Source organism: Megalops cyprinoides, chromosome 7, assembly GCF_013368585.1.
Source record: "Megalops cyprinoides isolate fMegCyp1 chromosome 7, fMegCyp1.pri, whole genome shotgun sequence".
Lineage (NCBI taxonomy): Eukaryota > Metazoa > Chordata > Actinopteri > Elopiformes > Megalopidae > Megalops > Megalops cyprinoides.
The window spans coordinates 13,268,334-13,284,786 of NC_050589.1; the positions used below are offsets into that span (position 1 = coordinate 13,268,334).

The following is a 16,453-nucleotide window of genomic DNA, read 5'->3' on the forward strand; positions in this document are numbered from 1 at the left end:
CTTGATCTACACTGAAAATATAGAATATAAAATATAGAATATAGAGTGCATCTGAATGTATTATATACTGGTTATAGTTTCAGTTTATTTTAAAATGTACCACACAAATATGCATATACTAACAAAATTTGCCAATGGAAACTGTTAGGTAATAGAAGGGTCTGTCAGACACATATTGGAATTGATGCGGTGGCAACATCATCATCTGGAAGCCCTGTTTTTGGTCTTCTCAAGCAGTGATTAAATTACACTGGAGAGGCAGAATAAGTAAATTAATATTTGTTCAGTTTTAAATGATCAAGTTTACCAAATTAGTGAACCACTTTCCTTTTCTGGGGTCTCAGCCTGTGAGTAAAAGAGAGAAAGGCATCTGATCAGATCACTGTAGCAGTAGATCCTATGCTTTCTCCATTGTGTTTGTTAGAGTAAAAAGATGCATTAATGAATATGAGTAGGTGACGTAGACACATCCATGTAAATCAATAACTGTATTTTGGGGACCACCAGTTTTGGACTGTACTGATTTATTCAGGGGATGAATGGTGTTCTTTGGCACAGCGGTTGGATTTGCTTCATTCCTGTGTCAGGGAACAGAGTCTTATTCCGAAGCCAACCAGGTGAGGATTTTATCAATCTGACAATCAATATCTGAGGTGAAATGTGCAGGTGAAGTGTTTGCTGTTTTTGATAGCCTGTCCTGGTTGTTACCCACCATCACACTAGGTTGATTGGGGACCGCATATAAATCACAGCTGTTCGCCAGATCAGTAGTAATGGGGTTGAAAGTGTGCCAGTTCATTACAGATGTGTTGGTGTGGACACTGACAGGAATTATTTCACATCATAAACAGAAATTGAGAATTATTTTATGGCTCATCCCACTGGGTCGTCTGTGGTGGATTGAAACCCAAAGGGGTTTCCAGGCAGGTGCGTACTGAGTCACAAAGATAAAATGAAGTGACCATCAACAATGAAAGTATAATAATTAATGTCACCACTGTGCACCAGCCAGTTACACTGGGTTTCAGTATATATTTTGGCTAAATTAATGTATCTTTTACGATATAAGTATGTTTGTATTAATTGTGCCAACAATGCTAACTTGGTGTGGTTAATTCCTTAATAGTAAACCATCGTTGCAGGTATTTAAATCATTACCATTACTTAGACGACGTGAACAATGCATCTTAGAATTTCTATATTTTTCCTATTTATACAGCTACACATTTGGGCAGCTCAGATGAAGTACCTTGTTCAAAGGTATAAAGGATATGTTCCACGGGTGAACTGAACCAGCAACATATGGGTTACAAGCTCGATTTTAATCTATGCGCACAATGGGTACCCAAAACCTAAAAGGTTATTTGTGGGGTGTCAGGCCCCCCGTAACATATAAGAACCGTTTGTTTACGCGAGCTACAGAACGGAGATTTATAGTACCTCATCTACTCCATCGATGTCAGCTCCATGTTTGTTAGAAGGGTGGACGCCTGATTCAGTAATTAAGCTAAACGCGCACTTTGTCAAATATAAGATAGATACAGATGAATGTAGACATATGTTTGAGGTGGAAGAATGAGTATTCTCTAGAGAAGACGTATTTTGCGATACCGAGGAGTGTGGCGCGTCACTCTCATTGCTTTGCGAATCACGAATATCTTTAAAATCAGCGCTTAATTGTTCTAGAAAATGAGCACCAGTGGCCTTTTGACAACATTGTCACCTCGGTAAAGAACCCAAGACTGTACGAGGAAAAAATGAAATGCCGTACGTACGAATCATTTTCCAAAATCACGCACTCCTTGACATTGTCCACTATGTCGTCTAATAGGAATATACAACCCGTAGCTGTGGTTACTCACTGTAAATTATATCGAATGAATTCTGAAAAATCCACTATTTGCAATATTAAAATTAAGAGAATGGTATACAATAAACAATTTTTATTTCTTGCTACTTGATGCGCACTCAAACCCGCGGTTTAAATGAACTCCCTTGGAGCGCTCATTTCTGACGACATGCAGCAACAGCGCGCGTAGCTAACTACGTAGCGAGCGGGCTACCTCACGCCACGCCGTACGTGCGCGTAAATACACTGACATGCATTGGACAAACAGCGGTGGGATTTCTGACGGGGAAAGCAAGCTGTAACTGGGAGCTAATGGGTCAGGGCGATCGGGAAGGAAAACAGAACTTCGGAATTAAAGTTTACACCTCACTCAAACAACACGTTTATCTGCATGCAAATTAATAACATTGTCACAGGTTTACAGCTAATAATGCGCTGAAATTGGAAGTGAAGGAGAAACGTAGAAAATCTCTGCAAGCGAGAACAAGAAGATAGACAGTGAGTGAGTTCGGCTTGTGGGAAAGTGATGACTGATAGAGAGAAGCTAATGGATAGCTAGCTAGCGGTACCCGAAGTGTTTTAGTATCCATTCATCCTGCGAAAATAATCTGAGGGAAAGCACATCAAACGGAGACGTGTGATCATTTGGTAGTAATCTGAAACTTTACAGACAGAACCAGGGACAGAAGGTAAGTAAGCTAGTCGAACCGTGTCACCAACGGTGGCTAGCTGCCACAGTCTGCCTAACTGGTCGCTAGTTGGCTAGCTGGCAGAACAGATTGCCTCGCATATTTTGCACTGTGCAACCGCTACTCTGACGCCGGTGAACGAAACTCTGAAATCCATTGAGCACAGCATAACACTGCAAAGCTATACAGAAAAGGTGACTATTTATTGAAATGAAGTTTGTGTATAACAACTAGCTGTCTCATGTTAGCCCATACACGGGGCCGTATAAAGGATTTGGTCTGGGTAACTTGTTAGTTAGCGTGTGATGGTTGTGCTAGCTAGCCAGCCAACGTTAGCTGGATTAAACGAACACAAACTTTTCGCCTCAACCAGCCGGACAGTACAAATAAATTGGCTAACCAGCTAAAATTATTGTCGTTCATATGCAGGCCTTTTTAGCTATACGGTTAGTATCACCATCTACCTGATTTTAAGAAATTATCAAGATAATTCTTATCGCTGTCATCGGGCATGGTTCCGTCAACTATGTCAGGATAGCTATCTTCTTAATTGTCTAACATAGATTAGCTGGTGATTCATCATTTGGATGTGTGAAAATACTGTAGTTAGCTAGCTCAATTGACATTAATTGATGATTATTGTGTTGCGTTGGTTTAGTCAGCTATCTCAGACAGTCAGTGCTTTATGTCTGTGTTTACAATGAAATGTGAATCAAACATACAGTCTATAAACTTTTATAGTATTTGCATTTGTAGCTATCTATTGCCATGCTCAAAACAAGTTAGTTTGCCAACGGTAGCTTGTTTTAATTTACTAGAACAGCAAGTTCAGACTTAATATAGAGAATTCATAGGGGACAACATTTGTGAAATGCTAGCTATGCACTTGTGACTGCACTGAATGGGACACTTACGAGGGAGCGTTAGCTATGTCATGTCTAAACTCTTCTCTACAAACTTCTGCTCAATGACTCGCTCAATCAATCCTGATCATCTAATAGTGGTACATCTGGAATATAAACACAGGTTACGTCAGGACCAGTATATGATGGAAGATGCTTTCCTATTCGATTGGAAATACAGCGATGTTTTTCCAGATTACAGGTGTGCGCGTCACATCGTGCGTTTTGCAGTTCAGTGCACGGTTTGAATTTGACTTCGCTGAAGTCCCGTTTGTTGATGCTTTGGTCAACTTGCAAAGGCGTAGGTACTGCGTAGGGTTCGGTTCTTGTGTAAGTCTAGAATTTCCTCATTTAATTAATTGGTTATTGAAGTTGAAGTTGTAGATGTAGGCGTTTCATATTTGTCCACATTTTGTAGACACAGAAACCCTGCCCTGTTCGGAGGATTGAAAGTGCAGAATTTTGGATCCGTGCCCTAAGGTGAGTTCGGCTGTGAGTGAGCTGGCGCGGTAAGGTAGTGATGCCACAATAAAGGTTAGACTTTGGGTCTCCTTTTTGACTTTACACCACAGAAGAGCAGAGAGGTAGGACAGACAAAAAGCTTAACTGCCAATAGCCAGAGAAAAGACTGAATCACAATGATTGAAACTAGCTTTTGCAAAGGAAGACCAGTCTTAACATCTGAGTCCAGAACACAGCAGTTGAAAAAAGCATGCGTTCAGTGAGGCACGTTATAGCTAGTCTATGTAAAACCAGATTTGGCAACCCTTGACTCAGCTCAGCCTGTATGATTAGCTAATTCCTGTCAGACTGGTCTTGTGTCTGGTGGCTTTGTCAGGTTCAGGGTTATGGTGGGGGACTGTCTGGGTTAGAGGCCACTTCCTCTCTCAGAGGGAGCAGTATCTTGCTGGCTTCACATCAATTACAGTTTCTCCTTCCTTGTGACTCCCTCCATGGCAGGTAACAGAGCTTGCTTTAAAACATTTACAGCATGAAGTGGAGCTGTGTTTGTCTGAGCTGCGAAATGAGATTCACTTCTGCCCAGTGCCTTCTTAAAAAAAGAGGGAGTGGTCTTCAACACATCGTCTGCTCAGAAAGGAAAATCAGAGACTCTTTTGTTTTTGTCTGCTATGGAGACTCTTGGTTTTTGGTGTGATCTGGTATCGGGTGCAGCAAAGTCAGGCAGCTGACATCACTCATACGATCTTACTGCAAGCTGATTGGTCTGTAGCAGCGCTGGGCAACCTGTGGCCTAGTGAGCTCTCAGATGCGGCACTAAGGAAGTACAGATATGACTAAACAGTGGATAAAGTTCAAATTAAAGCTCGCTGTCATGATTTTGGGCAAAGGAGGGCATGGCTTGTAGAACACATGAGTAGGGAAAAGGGGCTACGCATCTGGCTCGGTTTCCCTGATCATTGATCTGTCTTAAAACAAACTCATCAAGCTTGCTGTTACTGGGTGCCTGATCCCACTCACTGCATCAACCCAGCAGGATGGAGACGGCTTTACTGCTCCCTGTCTGGCCCCGCCCATGAGTGCTCTCTGATGGCCAGCCAACGCATAAACCGGCCTAGGCTGTAGCCTGCAATCTGCAGTGTCCAAAGCAAAGCGTGTCTCCTGTTTCTGTGCTGCACATGTTGCTCTGTTGGCATCACCCTCAACAGCAGAGAGCTTGAAAGACCATTAGATGGCCAGGCCACCCAGAGCTGGGAACAAGGGTGTGTGTGTCGATTTCCTAAGTCCATGTGAGCTGCTCCTTTTCCTGGAAGCAGAGATGGGGGGGAGCTCACCCTGGTTCCCAGAGTTTAGGGTCTCCCCGTCCCTCAGTTTCAACCACATAAAATGGATGGAGCCATCCAATTAGGCGCTTAATTAATTCTGTTAGGTGATTGCAGGCTCTGCTGGTATGGAAGGAAAACAAGTAACCAGCCAAAGGTAATGATACAAAGCCGGTTCTTTCTCTGAGCTGCGATTCAATAAAACATGTGATTCAGCTTGTGGAGCTGATGTTCCCAGAGGCAGATGGAGTTCCACACTGGGACAACCCTGAGACCTTGTGTATAAAAAGTTTCCTATGTCTGTGGTCTGTTATAACACTGATTCTCAATCCTGCTCCTGCCCCCCCCCTCCCCCTGCTCTGCACGTTTTCCCATCTTTCCCTGCTCTGCCTACCTGACCGAACTCATCAGTGGCACTTTTGATTAGCTGAGCACACCTGATTTGATCAAGAGCATGTTGGTCACACTAATCAGGTATGTTTGGAGCAAGGATAGATAGAAGATATGCAGTACAGTGGGCCTCCAGGAGTAGGATTGAGAAACACTGTCTTATTGGATGGTTGAGGATGCTATGCAGGGCCCAGCCATTGTGAAGGTTTGGCCTGCGTGCATCACACAGGCCCCCTGGGACACGGTTTGGAGTTCTTGCAGTTCTCCGCCCAGCCTCATTGACTCTCCTCAGTGGATTTCGTCTATTTCTACATTTTCTGGGATGCTTGACAGCCTCATTTGTGGTTGAATTGCTTCTTATGTGTCGTGTGGACGTTTACGGTCTCACCTGATGCTGTTTGAGTGCCATGCTGAGGCTTCAGTAACATAAATACACCCTGAATCCTCTTGGGTTTTGATCCTGTTTGTTCCAGCAAAAACGTCTATAAAAAGCTGCTGTAAGCCCCCCGCCCCGGCAGAACGCATGTGATCAGGTGACTGCTGAATGGCTTTTGTGAGTGCAGGCACGGTTCATTTCTGGTAGCTGCACTGGGTGTGTATGTGGGTGCGTGAGTGTGTGTGTGTGTGTGTGTTTGTGTGCACATGTAACTGTGTGTGCATGCATGAATGCATGGCACTGTGTGTGTGTGTGTGTTTAGCCCAGTTCATATCAGTGACTATTGATGGTATGCCTACTGTGACTGTACCTACTAGTGACTGTATATGTCTTTACTGCTGTGTACAACACTGGGAGGGGCAGGGAGCACTGGATCTTGGGGTTACAGATGGAACCGAGGCTGGAGTGGCTCTCTGTCCCTGGGGAGGCGGCAGGGATGGAGTGGCTCTCTGTCCTTAGGGAGGAGGCAGGGATGGAGTGGCTCTCTGTCCTTAGAGAGGAGGCAGGGATGGCAAAGTAGGCATTAACTCACCCTGCTGCAACCTGCCTCTCTGCCTGTTTCAGTTTCTGTGTCATTGTTAAGTTGTAATGAGCTCAAAGCTGCCCAATGTCAGCATGACCAGGAAACGCTGCACGTGCTTTCACTCGGGGCTGTCTGATTGGCCGGATGCTGCTTGGACACGGCCAGTGTATTGTTTGAGTGTTTTGTTTTGTTGGTTAGCTATAGTTGTGAGAGAAACAGCTGTGAGAAAGCAGTGTTGTACATGTTCACACACACACACACACACACTAACATACGTACACACACACACACCTACACATGTGCGCACACACACATGCACACAAAATTTCACAAATGTGTGTGCTGTACATGGCATGAGTCTGGTAGGCATCTGATGGAAGAATATGGGCATATCAGTTGCGTGTGTTTATAGAGCTGTTCAGCTGTATGGGGCATCCTTTCTCATTTGAACACGCAATGCTTTCCATGACCACAACGAGTCAATTGCAATCAATTGGGCCACTCTCTATAGAGTTTCAGAAAGGTGCCATGTTTCGCTTAAACGCAGCTACATGCCTTGCCTCCCAGATTAATATATTCTGGGTGTCGTAACCCTGATTATGACACACAAATGTATGCAAGGGAGAAGCATGGCTGTCTGATAGTGCGCTTACACTCCCCTGAAAGAGAAGAGTGTGGCGGTTTGGGCGGTGGGTGAGGCCTGGCTTTTGGCCTGGTATTACCTTGATGGTAACACACGCAGTCTTCAAAGCTGTAGGATACTCAGTGGAAACTGCACTGTTGCTTATATATTTGATGGAAACTTTCTGCTGTAAGTCACCAAGTGAATCTACAGGAATACGTGTGTGTATGCATTAAGGATGTAAATGAAACATTTCTGGCTAAATTAGCTGATGGCTGAGAAGGGCGATTATCAATTAATTGTCAGCAATTGAGGATGATCACGGTAACAGTTTTCTCCCTTTTGAAAGGATTTTGCTGCTAAAATTGCACCAATCACTTTCATCCACACATATTGCGAGATAAACAAAAATAACAACATCATCAAGCAGAAGCAAACGTGCTAGACATTTTTTTTCCAAAACTGTCATTTTAGGCTTCTTTGTGCACTTTACAGGTTAATGCAAGCTCAGTCATCCTGCTTCCTTACAGCAGGCCCCTCAGAAGAAGCCCAACTGATTTCAACAGACTGAGGAATAAGAAACTGCATGCAGTTGTGGAGATTTCCTCAGATTCGGGAGCTTTGAGATAATGTGTGGTCATTGTGCAGTTAACCACCATTATTTCTTAGACCGCTCTGATCAGCCTGGCATAGCCTGTTGTAGTGACAGCTCTCCTCTGGCTTCAGGCCTGTGAGGCCGGGATGAACGCTGCTCCCTCTGCTCAGACACTACAGAAGGTGCAGAGCCATTGTGTGAACTCAGATGGGATGGTGATGTGGCTGCTGGTATGTGGCTGCCATAAAGCCCGGGAGGCTACAGCTGTCTGGGTGCTCAGCATCCTCAGGCATTATGATTTGTGCAAATGAGAATATAAAAACCCTCGTCAGCATGGCATAACCTTCTATAGTGCAGCTTCTGTGGGTCATACCACAGGTCATACCTCAGGAAGTGTGGAATTCTCAGCTCAGCAGAATTTCATCTTTTATAGAGCACCCCATGTAAGAGGTGCCTTTGGAACGGATGAGCCTCTGTGGTTGTGTGCTCTTGGCCACAGGCAGTAAGGTCTGCCCTAAAGGCTGCTGATCCACAGGGCTGAGTGCTTCAATATGAATGCAGAGACTGCTGGATTGAGCGTGACTCTCAACCTGAACCGAGGGCACCGTGTTTCAGAGGAACATGGGCTGTCATTTAACCCACAGACGCTCACCAAGAACTGCCGAGCACAGCTGAACTCCAGACCCGTTCACATTACACCCTAACCGTGTGCGTGTGCGTGCGTGTGCGTGCGTGTGCGTGCGTGTGCGTGCGTGTGCGTGCGTGTGTGCGCGTGTGCGCGTGTGTGTGCGTGTGTATGTGTGTGTGCGCGTCTGCCCGTGTGTGCGTGTGTGTATGGGTAAGAGAGAGTGAGAGTGCATCTGTGTATGCATATGTCTGTGTATGAATGTGTGTAAGTATTCCCCCAAACAGCAGGGCAAGCACAAGGTCATTAGAGCAGAGTTCAGTTCTCAACAGGATGTGTGGAATCAGGTGAAAGGTTGGGCTGATACCGGATCTCCAGACAAAACCAGCCCCTCAGACCTTGAAGCTACCGGCTGCACTGGGACGGGTCCATCCCACTGTGTGTGTGTAAATCTCCAGGAGCATCTCTACACAGTGTGTGTGTGTGGTTTTTTTTTTTTATTTATGATTTTCAACTCAGCCAGTTTTTCTTCAGAGCTGATGTATATTCTATTTTTTGATTGTATGGTTGAGTTCAGAACGCATGTCTTTGTCACAGTTCCAGCTGGCCTGCTGAACTTTTCATGCAGATAAGAACGTGCTGACCCACACATCAAATATTTCTGTTCAGGCCAAGCATCCTGAGTCACACTAAATGTCACGCTGAATGTGATTTATGGAAAATGTCTCTAAAACACTGTGTGAATGAAGACCTGAATAAGCATGGCTGTAAAAGGATGTGTTCCTTTTGTCCAGCAGGGCGGTGATGCAAGCGCAGTGATGGAGCGGGGCGAGCTCTAGCGGCCGCACACGGAGCCATGGCGGGGGCTCGGCCAGCCACTTTGGGAAGTAGGGAGGAGCAGGATCTGGGAACGGGGAGGGGCATGGGGCTGGGCGTGGCGGAGGGCGTGGCAGGGCCCCATGGGGACCACGGCAGGGTGTCGCCCCAGCAGGGAGTGGCCTCGCCCCGGGACGCTGCGGCGTTCGGGGAGCTGGACCCCTCAGGCCTTCTGGAGCTGGGCTCGGCAGAGGAGGGGCGCAGCGGGGCGCTGGGCGGAACGGGGGTGGAGCCGTCCGTTCAGGGGCAGGCCTGGAACGTGAGCTCTAAGGATGGGGACAGAGTGGAGGCGGAGGGGGAGGCGGAGCCCGGCCCTCCGGAGGGCAACGCCCACAGCACACCGGGCACAGAGAGTCCTGCCCCTGCTGGCAGCTACACAGGTAAGGACATGCTTATGTACGGTCAGTATATTTTATCTTCGTCCTACAACTTAAGATTTTAGCCTGTTTGTTGTTGCTGACACATTTGAAAAAATTTAGAGAGGCGCTGATTGGCTCATCATGGCTTATGTATAGAGCCATGTGTGTTCTCTGCAGAAGACATTGCAAATGGTGGTCTGCATTATGAAGGCTTTCAATGATGGTTTAAAGCTGCTGGATGACGATTGTGTTTGAAAGACCCACCTGGAGAGGTTAAATGTAGAGGGTATATCCATTTTCATTATTTCTGATGTATTCTGTGAATTTGAGCCTAACCTGCTGTATAATCCCAGATGGTGCTTTTTTCAGTGTAATATTAATACTGTGTGTGTCCCAGAGGCCCTGATACCTCTAGTATTCTGTCATATAATCCTATGCGGCTGATTTGGAATTCTGAGCCCTGAAGACTGTTGGCTTCTATTTATTCCCTGTCTCACATAAGTTTGAGCTGAGTGGTCCACCCTGTATGTTTTACTGGCAATTTGGAGGTCAAAAGTGACATAGCTGCTTCAGTAGAGAATTGTTTGACTGTTTTTGGCCTTGAATCATTTGGACAATGAACCCACACTGTTTAAAAACAACCAGCTTTCAGAACTAGAACAGAGGTGACCTAATATTAGACTCCCAGCTTGGTTGTAATGTTTGTGTGTGTGTGCGTGTGTGCGTGCGTGTGTGTGTGGGTTATGGGTGTGATAGTGTGTGTATGTAATGTGGTATGGGTGTAATGGTATGTGTGTGTGTGTAATGGTTTATGGGTGTATTAGCATATAGGTGTAATGTTGCTCAGGTTTCTGTGTCTTTCTGTCCTTTACTGTGTGCAGATCTGTGTCAGACCTCCTCGCCCTCTCTGTCGGACCAGCTGCGGTTGGGGCGGGACGATGCTGCGGGTGCGGGGATCAACGTGGAGTGCCGAATCTGCGGGGACAAGGCCTCAGGATTCCATTACGGTGTACATGCCTGTGAGGGCTGCAAGGTGAGATCTGCCAAAGCACCTCCTACAGGCATGGAGGACTTAGTACAGTCTCAGGTCATGGGTCATGCTAAATAATGGTACAGTGGCAGTGTCATAGTTGTGATCATAGCATCACGACACTGTGGTTACAGTGTTTTGTAAGTAACTGCAGCCTGAACAGCACATCTGCTGTATAGGATACTTCTCAGTCTTCCCAGACCACCACTCTGAGCCCAATCAATGAGGCTGAATGATTGTGCCTCTCCCCACTTTTGCCCAGCGGCATTTATGACTAACAGGGGAATAACCAGTCAGAGACCTGGGACCAAGCACATAGTTTGTAAGACTAAATGTAAGAGCATGACTTTTGCCCTGATGTGTGGATCATCAGTGGGATAGACCAGGTGGGCTTTACTGAATACGTCCACGCCTCATATCCTGCAGGGGTTTTTTCGGCGGACCATCCAGATGAAGCTGGAATACGAGCGCTGTGAGCGGAGCTGCAAGGTCCAGAAGAAGAGCAGGAACAAGTGCCAGTACTGCCGCTTCCAGAAGTGCCTGCGGCAGGGCATGTCCCATGACGGTGAGAGCGGCGAGCTTACCTAAGAACTCTGCACAGCCATCCCTATGACAAACGCTCTTATTTTTTCCATTTTGATTTTCACTTCCTGTTATCAGATCTTTGAAATTTTGCTGCTTGTTTGCATAGTGCTGGGGGGAGGGAGGGTCCCATCCTGTGAAGGTGTCCCTCTTTTCTCTGCTACTGAGTGAGGGCGCTGCAGTCGTGATGCTGTTGACCAGCACACACACCAGTGTTGCATTCTCACTTTCCTGCTTTCAGCATCCAGATTCTCCCTTCTCTTGCTTACCATTTGTCAGTCATAATTAGTGTATATTTTCTCTGCCTTTTTGGTCAGAGGTGCAGAGGAATGTTGCACATGCACATGTCTGTTCCCTCCTCTCCGGCAGACAGTGGCCTGACTCAAAAGACAGGGGAAGACATCTGCTCTCAGAACTTCTGTGTTTTTCATGCTTCCAGATCCAATCAGACGAGAAGGTCCTCCTTAGGTTTTTTCAGTAATTATGTTGGACCAGGAAAGCTGACTCATGATAGCTTATTCAGATTAAATAGCAGTCCTCATTGACTGTTCCAGTAGTATGGAAAGTATGTAAATCTTTTTTTGTTTTTGAGTGTTTCTAATACCTTGCCTGGTTATATATCACAGCAATTCGGTACGGCCGCATGCCAGAGGCCGAGAAGAGAAAGCTGGTGGCAGGGCTGCTGGCTGGAGACACCAGCGGTCAGAGCCCTGGAGGCTCCGACCTCAAGTCCTTGGCCAAGCAAGTAAACAACGCCTACCTGAAGAACCTCAACATGACCAAGAAGAAGGCCCGCAGCATCCTGACTGGAAAGACCAGCTCCTCTTCGGTAAGGTGAACCACACAGCCGTGCACAGTGGGCTGTGGTCCACTCTGGGCCTTCATACCCCATCACAGCCGTGGACCATGTTTGAAGAAGCATGTGTGTATATGGCTATGTGGTTGTGTGTAACCATGACCATGCTTGACTGGTACTGTGTGTGACCAGGAGTTATAAGGGTTGAGAACGGAGTGACCGTTACTGCGTGAGTGTGACTGTGTGAATGGCCATCACCGTTCCTGATCCCTGACCATGAACTGTGACCTCATCTGAGTGTGACTGTGTGACACATGTTCGTGCATGAGTTTGACCATATGTGACCATGACCCTGCTCTCTCATCCGTAGCCCTTTGTGATCCATGACATGGACTCACTGTGGCAGGCAGAGAACGGGCTGGTGTGGAGTCAGCTCATCAATGGGGCGCCCCCCAATAAAGAGATTGGGGTGCATGTGTTCTACCGCTGCCAGTGCACCACCGTGGAGACAGTGCGTGAGCTCACCGAGTTCGCCAAGAACATCCCCGGCTTCATCGACCTCTTCCTCAACGACCAGGTATGACGCTGTGCATTAAGGCTGGTGGGGAGCCCCATGTGTGAGGCCCATGGTGCAGTGTTGCTGCATCGTGTGTGAAGTACCCCCTCTAAAGGGGCTTATTAATGCAGAACTCCAGCTGTGCATGTAAAGCATGAAGGGCATCTGCTAATGAAGCCATGGTAACTGATGGCAACTTCCTGCCAGAGTCAGAAACACACAGAGGCCCTGAGAGGCATTTGGAAAGGTGCCTTGGCCCTGTGAGATGCTTTGGGTTTGCAAGCATTTCTGAAATCATTTTTTGGATCTTTGAGTTGTAAGGTTCTAGTTTTAAATGCCAGGGTTCTGTAATCAGATTGCTTTGATTTAACAAGTTGGGGATGTGAGTAATGTTTAGTGAAGTTAATTCATTTCAGATATTAACAAGTATTAACTCTTTAAATATACAATTTGAATTCAGTACTCCAAAACTTAAAAACATTTACAGCAGCTTATAATGATGGTTTATGAAAAGCATTTAAAATTAATATTATCACAAGCATTGTGAGCTAACCATCAGGAACAGGTTCAGGAACATTTGTATTTGCATGTTAGTGGAGACACTCTGCCGCCCGGGGCGGGGCTGGGTGTGGCAAGCCGGCTCAGCGTGTCGTTCACCCCTCGCAGGTGACGCTGCTGAAGTACGGCGTGCACGAGGCCATCTTCGCCATGCTGCCGTCGCTCATGAACAAGGACGGGCTGCTGGTGGCCAACGGGAAGGGCTTCGTGACGCGTGAGTTCCTGCGCAGCCTGCGCCGGCCCTTCAGCGACATCATGGAGCCCAAGTTCGAGTTCGCTGTCAAGTTCAACGCCCTGGAGCTGGACGACAGCGACCTGGCCCTGTTCGTGGCTGCCATCATCCTCTGTGGAGGTGAGCAGGGTCGGGGCGGGGTTTAGGCTTGCAGAGGTATGAAAGAATTTCGCTTCGTATTTAAGGCACGTTTTACCCGGGCTGCTTCATCTCTGTAGATGTGATCCAGGGATGCAATAAAAAAATGTAACATGAACAATATTTATTAAGTAATTTTACATTAAATACATTTTAAGCACAAGTTGAACTTAACTGTTTAAACCATGCTTTGGGCTGACTTACTCTTCCTCACAGCGATCAAACTGTGCTTTCACAGACACACAGCAGCCAATCTGTTCTCACACTGACACACTCCGCTTCACAGCAGTGAAAGCAGGTTTGTAACTGGAGATTTGTTTTGTTTGTTTCTGGGTGTCTTTGCTCCGCCCCTGTTTGTGGCCCCACCCCTGTGTGCGTGGCACCGCCCCTCTTTGTGGCCCCACCCCTGTGCGTGTGGCACCGCCCCTGTAGACCGTCCAGGCCTGATGAATGTGAAGCAGGTGGAGGAGATCCAGGACAGCATCCTGCAGGCGTTAGACCAGCACCTGCAGGCCAACCACTCGGACTCTGTGCACCTGTTTCCTAAGCTGCTGCAGAAGATGGCCGACCTGCGTCAGCTCGTGACTGAAAATGCACAGCTGGTACAGAAGATTAAGAAGACTGAGGCTGAGACCTCACTGCACCCTCTACTGCAGGAGATTTACAAGGATATGTACTAGACCTAACTTCATCTAAAGACTGGAGAAAGTTATATGCTATTTTTGAATATTTTATTTATATTATATACACATTTGTGTGTATGGGTGTGCGTGTTTCACAGAGCCAGTGACTGAGGTCTGGCCCGAGATGAGACTGATGCAGCATTAGTCTCCTTTTGGGAGACGAGTAGAATGACTCCTTCCACCTGCTGCTTGCCTTTTTTTACACAGATACATGACTATTTTTACAAGTGATTTTTATAGACCACCTCATAAGGAGTTTTTACAGTATTTCACTCGCAGCCTCTGTACAGAATTTTACTGCTGTGAGTAGCATGTTTGCAGATGGGTCTGCTGATGTTGCAGGATATTTATAGGTCTACAAGTGGAGGATGAAGTTACAGATCACGTCCAGGTGAATAAGCAAAGGAGTGTTACTGTGGTGATAAAATGCCCCAGAGCGTGCGTGCGGATGTGTGTCCACGCATGCGGGCAAGTGCAGTGAGATGGCTGTGAAGGAGAGCTCTGGTGCTGATTTACAGCATACAGCTTGTCTGTCCCCTCCTCTGTCTCCATCCTGAAGTAAAAAAAAAAAGATCATGAAGTAATGAAGGTAATATTGATCCACAGCAAGCAAATTGATCTTTTCAGATTCTGAAAAGATCATTGTGAAAGAAGCACCCCCTCTTACCCCATGTAAAGGTCTTTCTCTCTGAGCAGAACGGATGCTGGCTGCAGTTTCAGATTCAGGCAGGTGTCCCCTGCACTACTAAATGGGACCTTTCTACACGTCCCAACTCACACTGATTGCTTTTTCTCACCACATACTGTTGTATACTTTTACTCATGACAGTATAAACCTTAGAAATGTTTATGGAAACCTAGATATATTTTTGTTGCCTAGATTTACTCTGGGCAAAAGAACTGCCCTTTACATGAAAGCTCCAAATGAATGGCATTATCAGACACTTCTACTGTGCCCTCAGATTTAATCAACATTGGTATAATTTAAACCTGGGGCCCCCAGATATAGTCAGCATTCATACAATCCAAACGTGTATTTTCAACAGTAATGAGAGTATAAATGGTAAGGACACTGTCAGCACTGTATGCTGTGAGTTAAGCTAAAGCTGCCAAACAGCCTTTTTCAGTTTAAAGTGAACCTGTAAAACAGTAGTTGTCTTATTTATTGGTCTCTGATTAAGTTAACCGAAACCGTTTTCCATGTCAGTGTTCTTTCTCTGTATGTTTGACGCTGTGTGGATGAGCTGTGACGCTCCATTATGGTGAATGCAGAGCATATACTGTCACCCAGACAAAGCCAGAACATGGCTGTTCCATTGTCCTTCCCAGGGTCTGGATTTTAATTATTTCCAGTTTAACTCCTCCTCCTCTGATTTCTTTAGCATACACTGGTGTGTGATTGCGGTATGATCATTCATGCAAAAAGCTTATTCCATTCATGCTTGTCCACGTCAAAATGTGACCTGGCACGGAGAGACGGCTAATTCACAATGTTTCTGTAACATTGCTACAGAGTAGTCCCTTTGCCAAAATGTGACACCAAGCTCAGAGGGAACATTGCCTTCGCCATCCCTGCACCCAGGCACTTATCAGTGAAATTTGAGGGCAGGATTCTTGTTATGATGACTGTTGAGAACATGAGGTGTGGAGAACTCCTCACATGGCTGTGCTGTTTGAGAAGCTGCTGGCTTGAGGGCACTCAGACGGCTGGCAGATTGGAGTGAAGAAAAAGGCCAGCTGTCCATCCGCTTTACTGCAGTGGTCTGTGCTTTTGACAGTTCACGGGATCGGGATGCTGGGTCTCTTCTCTCTCTTTCTCCCGTAGACTGCATTGGCTGGCTGATCACTGTGCTACTGTCCTCCAAACAGGGCTCATCTCATAACTGACAACCCTTTCTTCCAATGCCACCTGTGAAATCTACCTCCTTCAGTTCTCTCCTTCTGGACAAGATTGCAATACTCTAGACACAGAGTGGCACTGCCCTTATATGGGGGGGCAGGAATGTGTTAAGACTAAAGACTGTTTCTTAAAATGTATATCAAATAGATCAAATGTTTCTGTGAGGTTTTTTTTTTAAGTGTTTCTGTAGTTTGCTGTTAAGATGTGTGGTTCATCCTTTGATATTGATGACGGATTTCTGTACGGTGCAGGTTACTGAGCTGCAGAGTCTGCACATTGGAGGTCTCTTTAGCTTGTTGGTGTCCATTTCTCTTCTTCAGGTTAGTGTGCA

General features: G+C 46.3%; 1 protein-coding gene across 2 annotated transcripts; it reads left to right on the forward strand.

The window, feature by feature from the left end:
• Positions 1–2,129: 2,129 nt before the first annotated feature.
• Positions 2,130–16,207, forward strand: LOC118780908 (peroxisome proliferator-activated receptor delta-like). Of its 2 annotated transcripts, XM_036533667.1 has the most exons (8): positions 2,130–2,538; positions 9,207–9,668; positions 10,529–10,680; positions 11,104–11,242; positions 11,886–12,088; positions 12,426–12,632; positions 13,278–13,521; positions 13,972–16,207. In XM_036533667.1, the coding sequence occupies exons 2-8, from the start codon at positions 9,269–9,271 to the stop codon at positions 14,217–14,219; spliced, it is 1,593 nt and encodes a 530-aa protein (XP_036389560.1). In that variant the 5' UTR covers positions 2,130–2,538; positions 9,207–9,268; the 3' UTR covers positions 14,220–16,207. The 2 variants fall into 2 exon arrangements, with proteins under 2 accessions (XP_036389560.1, XP_036389559.1); XM_036533666.1 differs by lacking the exon at positions 2,130–2,538 and having other exon boundaries at positions 8,924–9,668.
• Positions 16,208–16,453: the final 246 nt, after the last annotated feature.

Bases quoted from the DNA above. Each gene is read 5' to 3' on its own strand.
- LOC118780908 (XM_036533667.1), top strand. From the start codon at position 9,269: ATGGCGGGGGCTCGGCCAGCCACTTTGGGAAGTAGGGAGGAGCAGGAT. The intron at 9,669-10,528 runs GTAAGGACATGC...TACTGTGTGCAG, and splicing joins CCCTGCTGGCAGCTACACAG to ATCTGTGTCAGACCTCCTCG. The intron at 13,522-13,971 runs GTGAGCAGGGTC...CCGCCCCTGTAG, and splicing joins TGCCATCATCCTCTGTGGAG to ACCGTCCAGGCCTGATGAAT.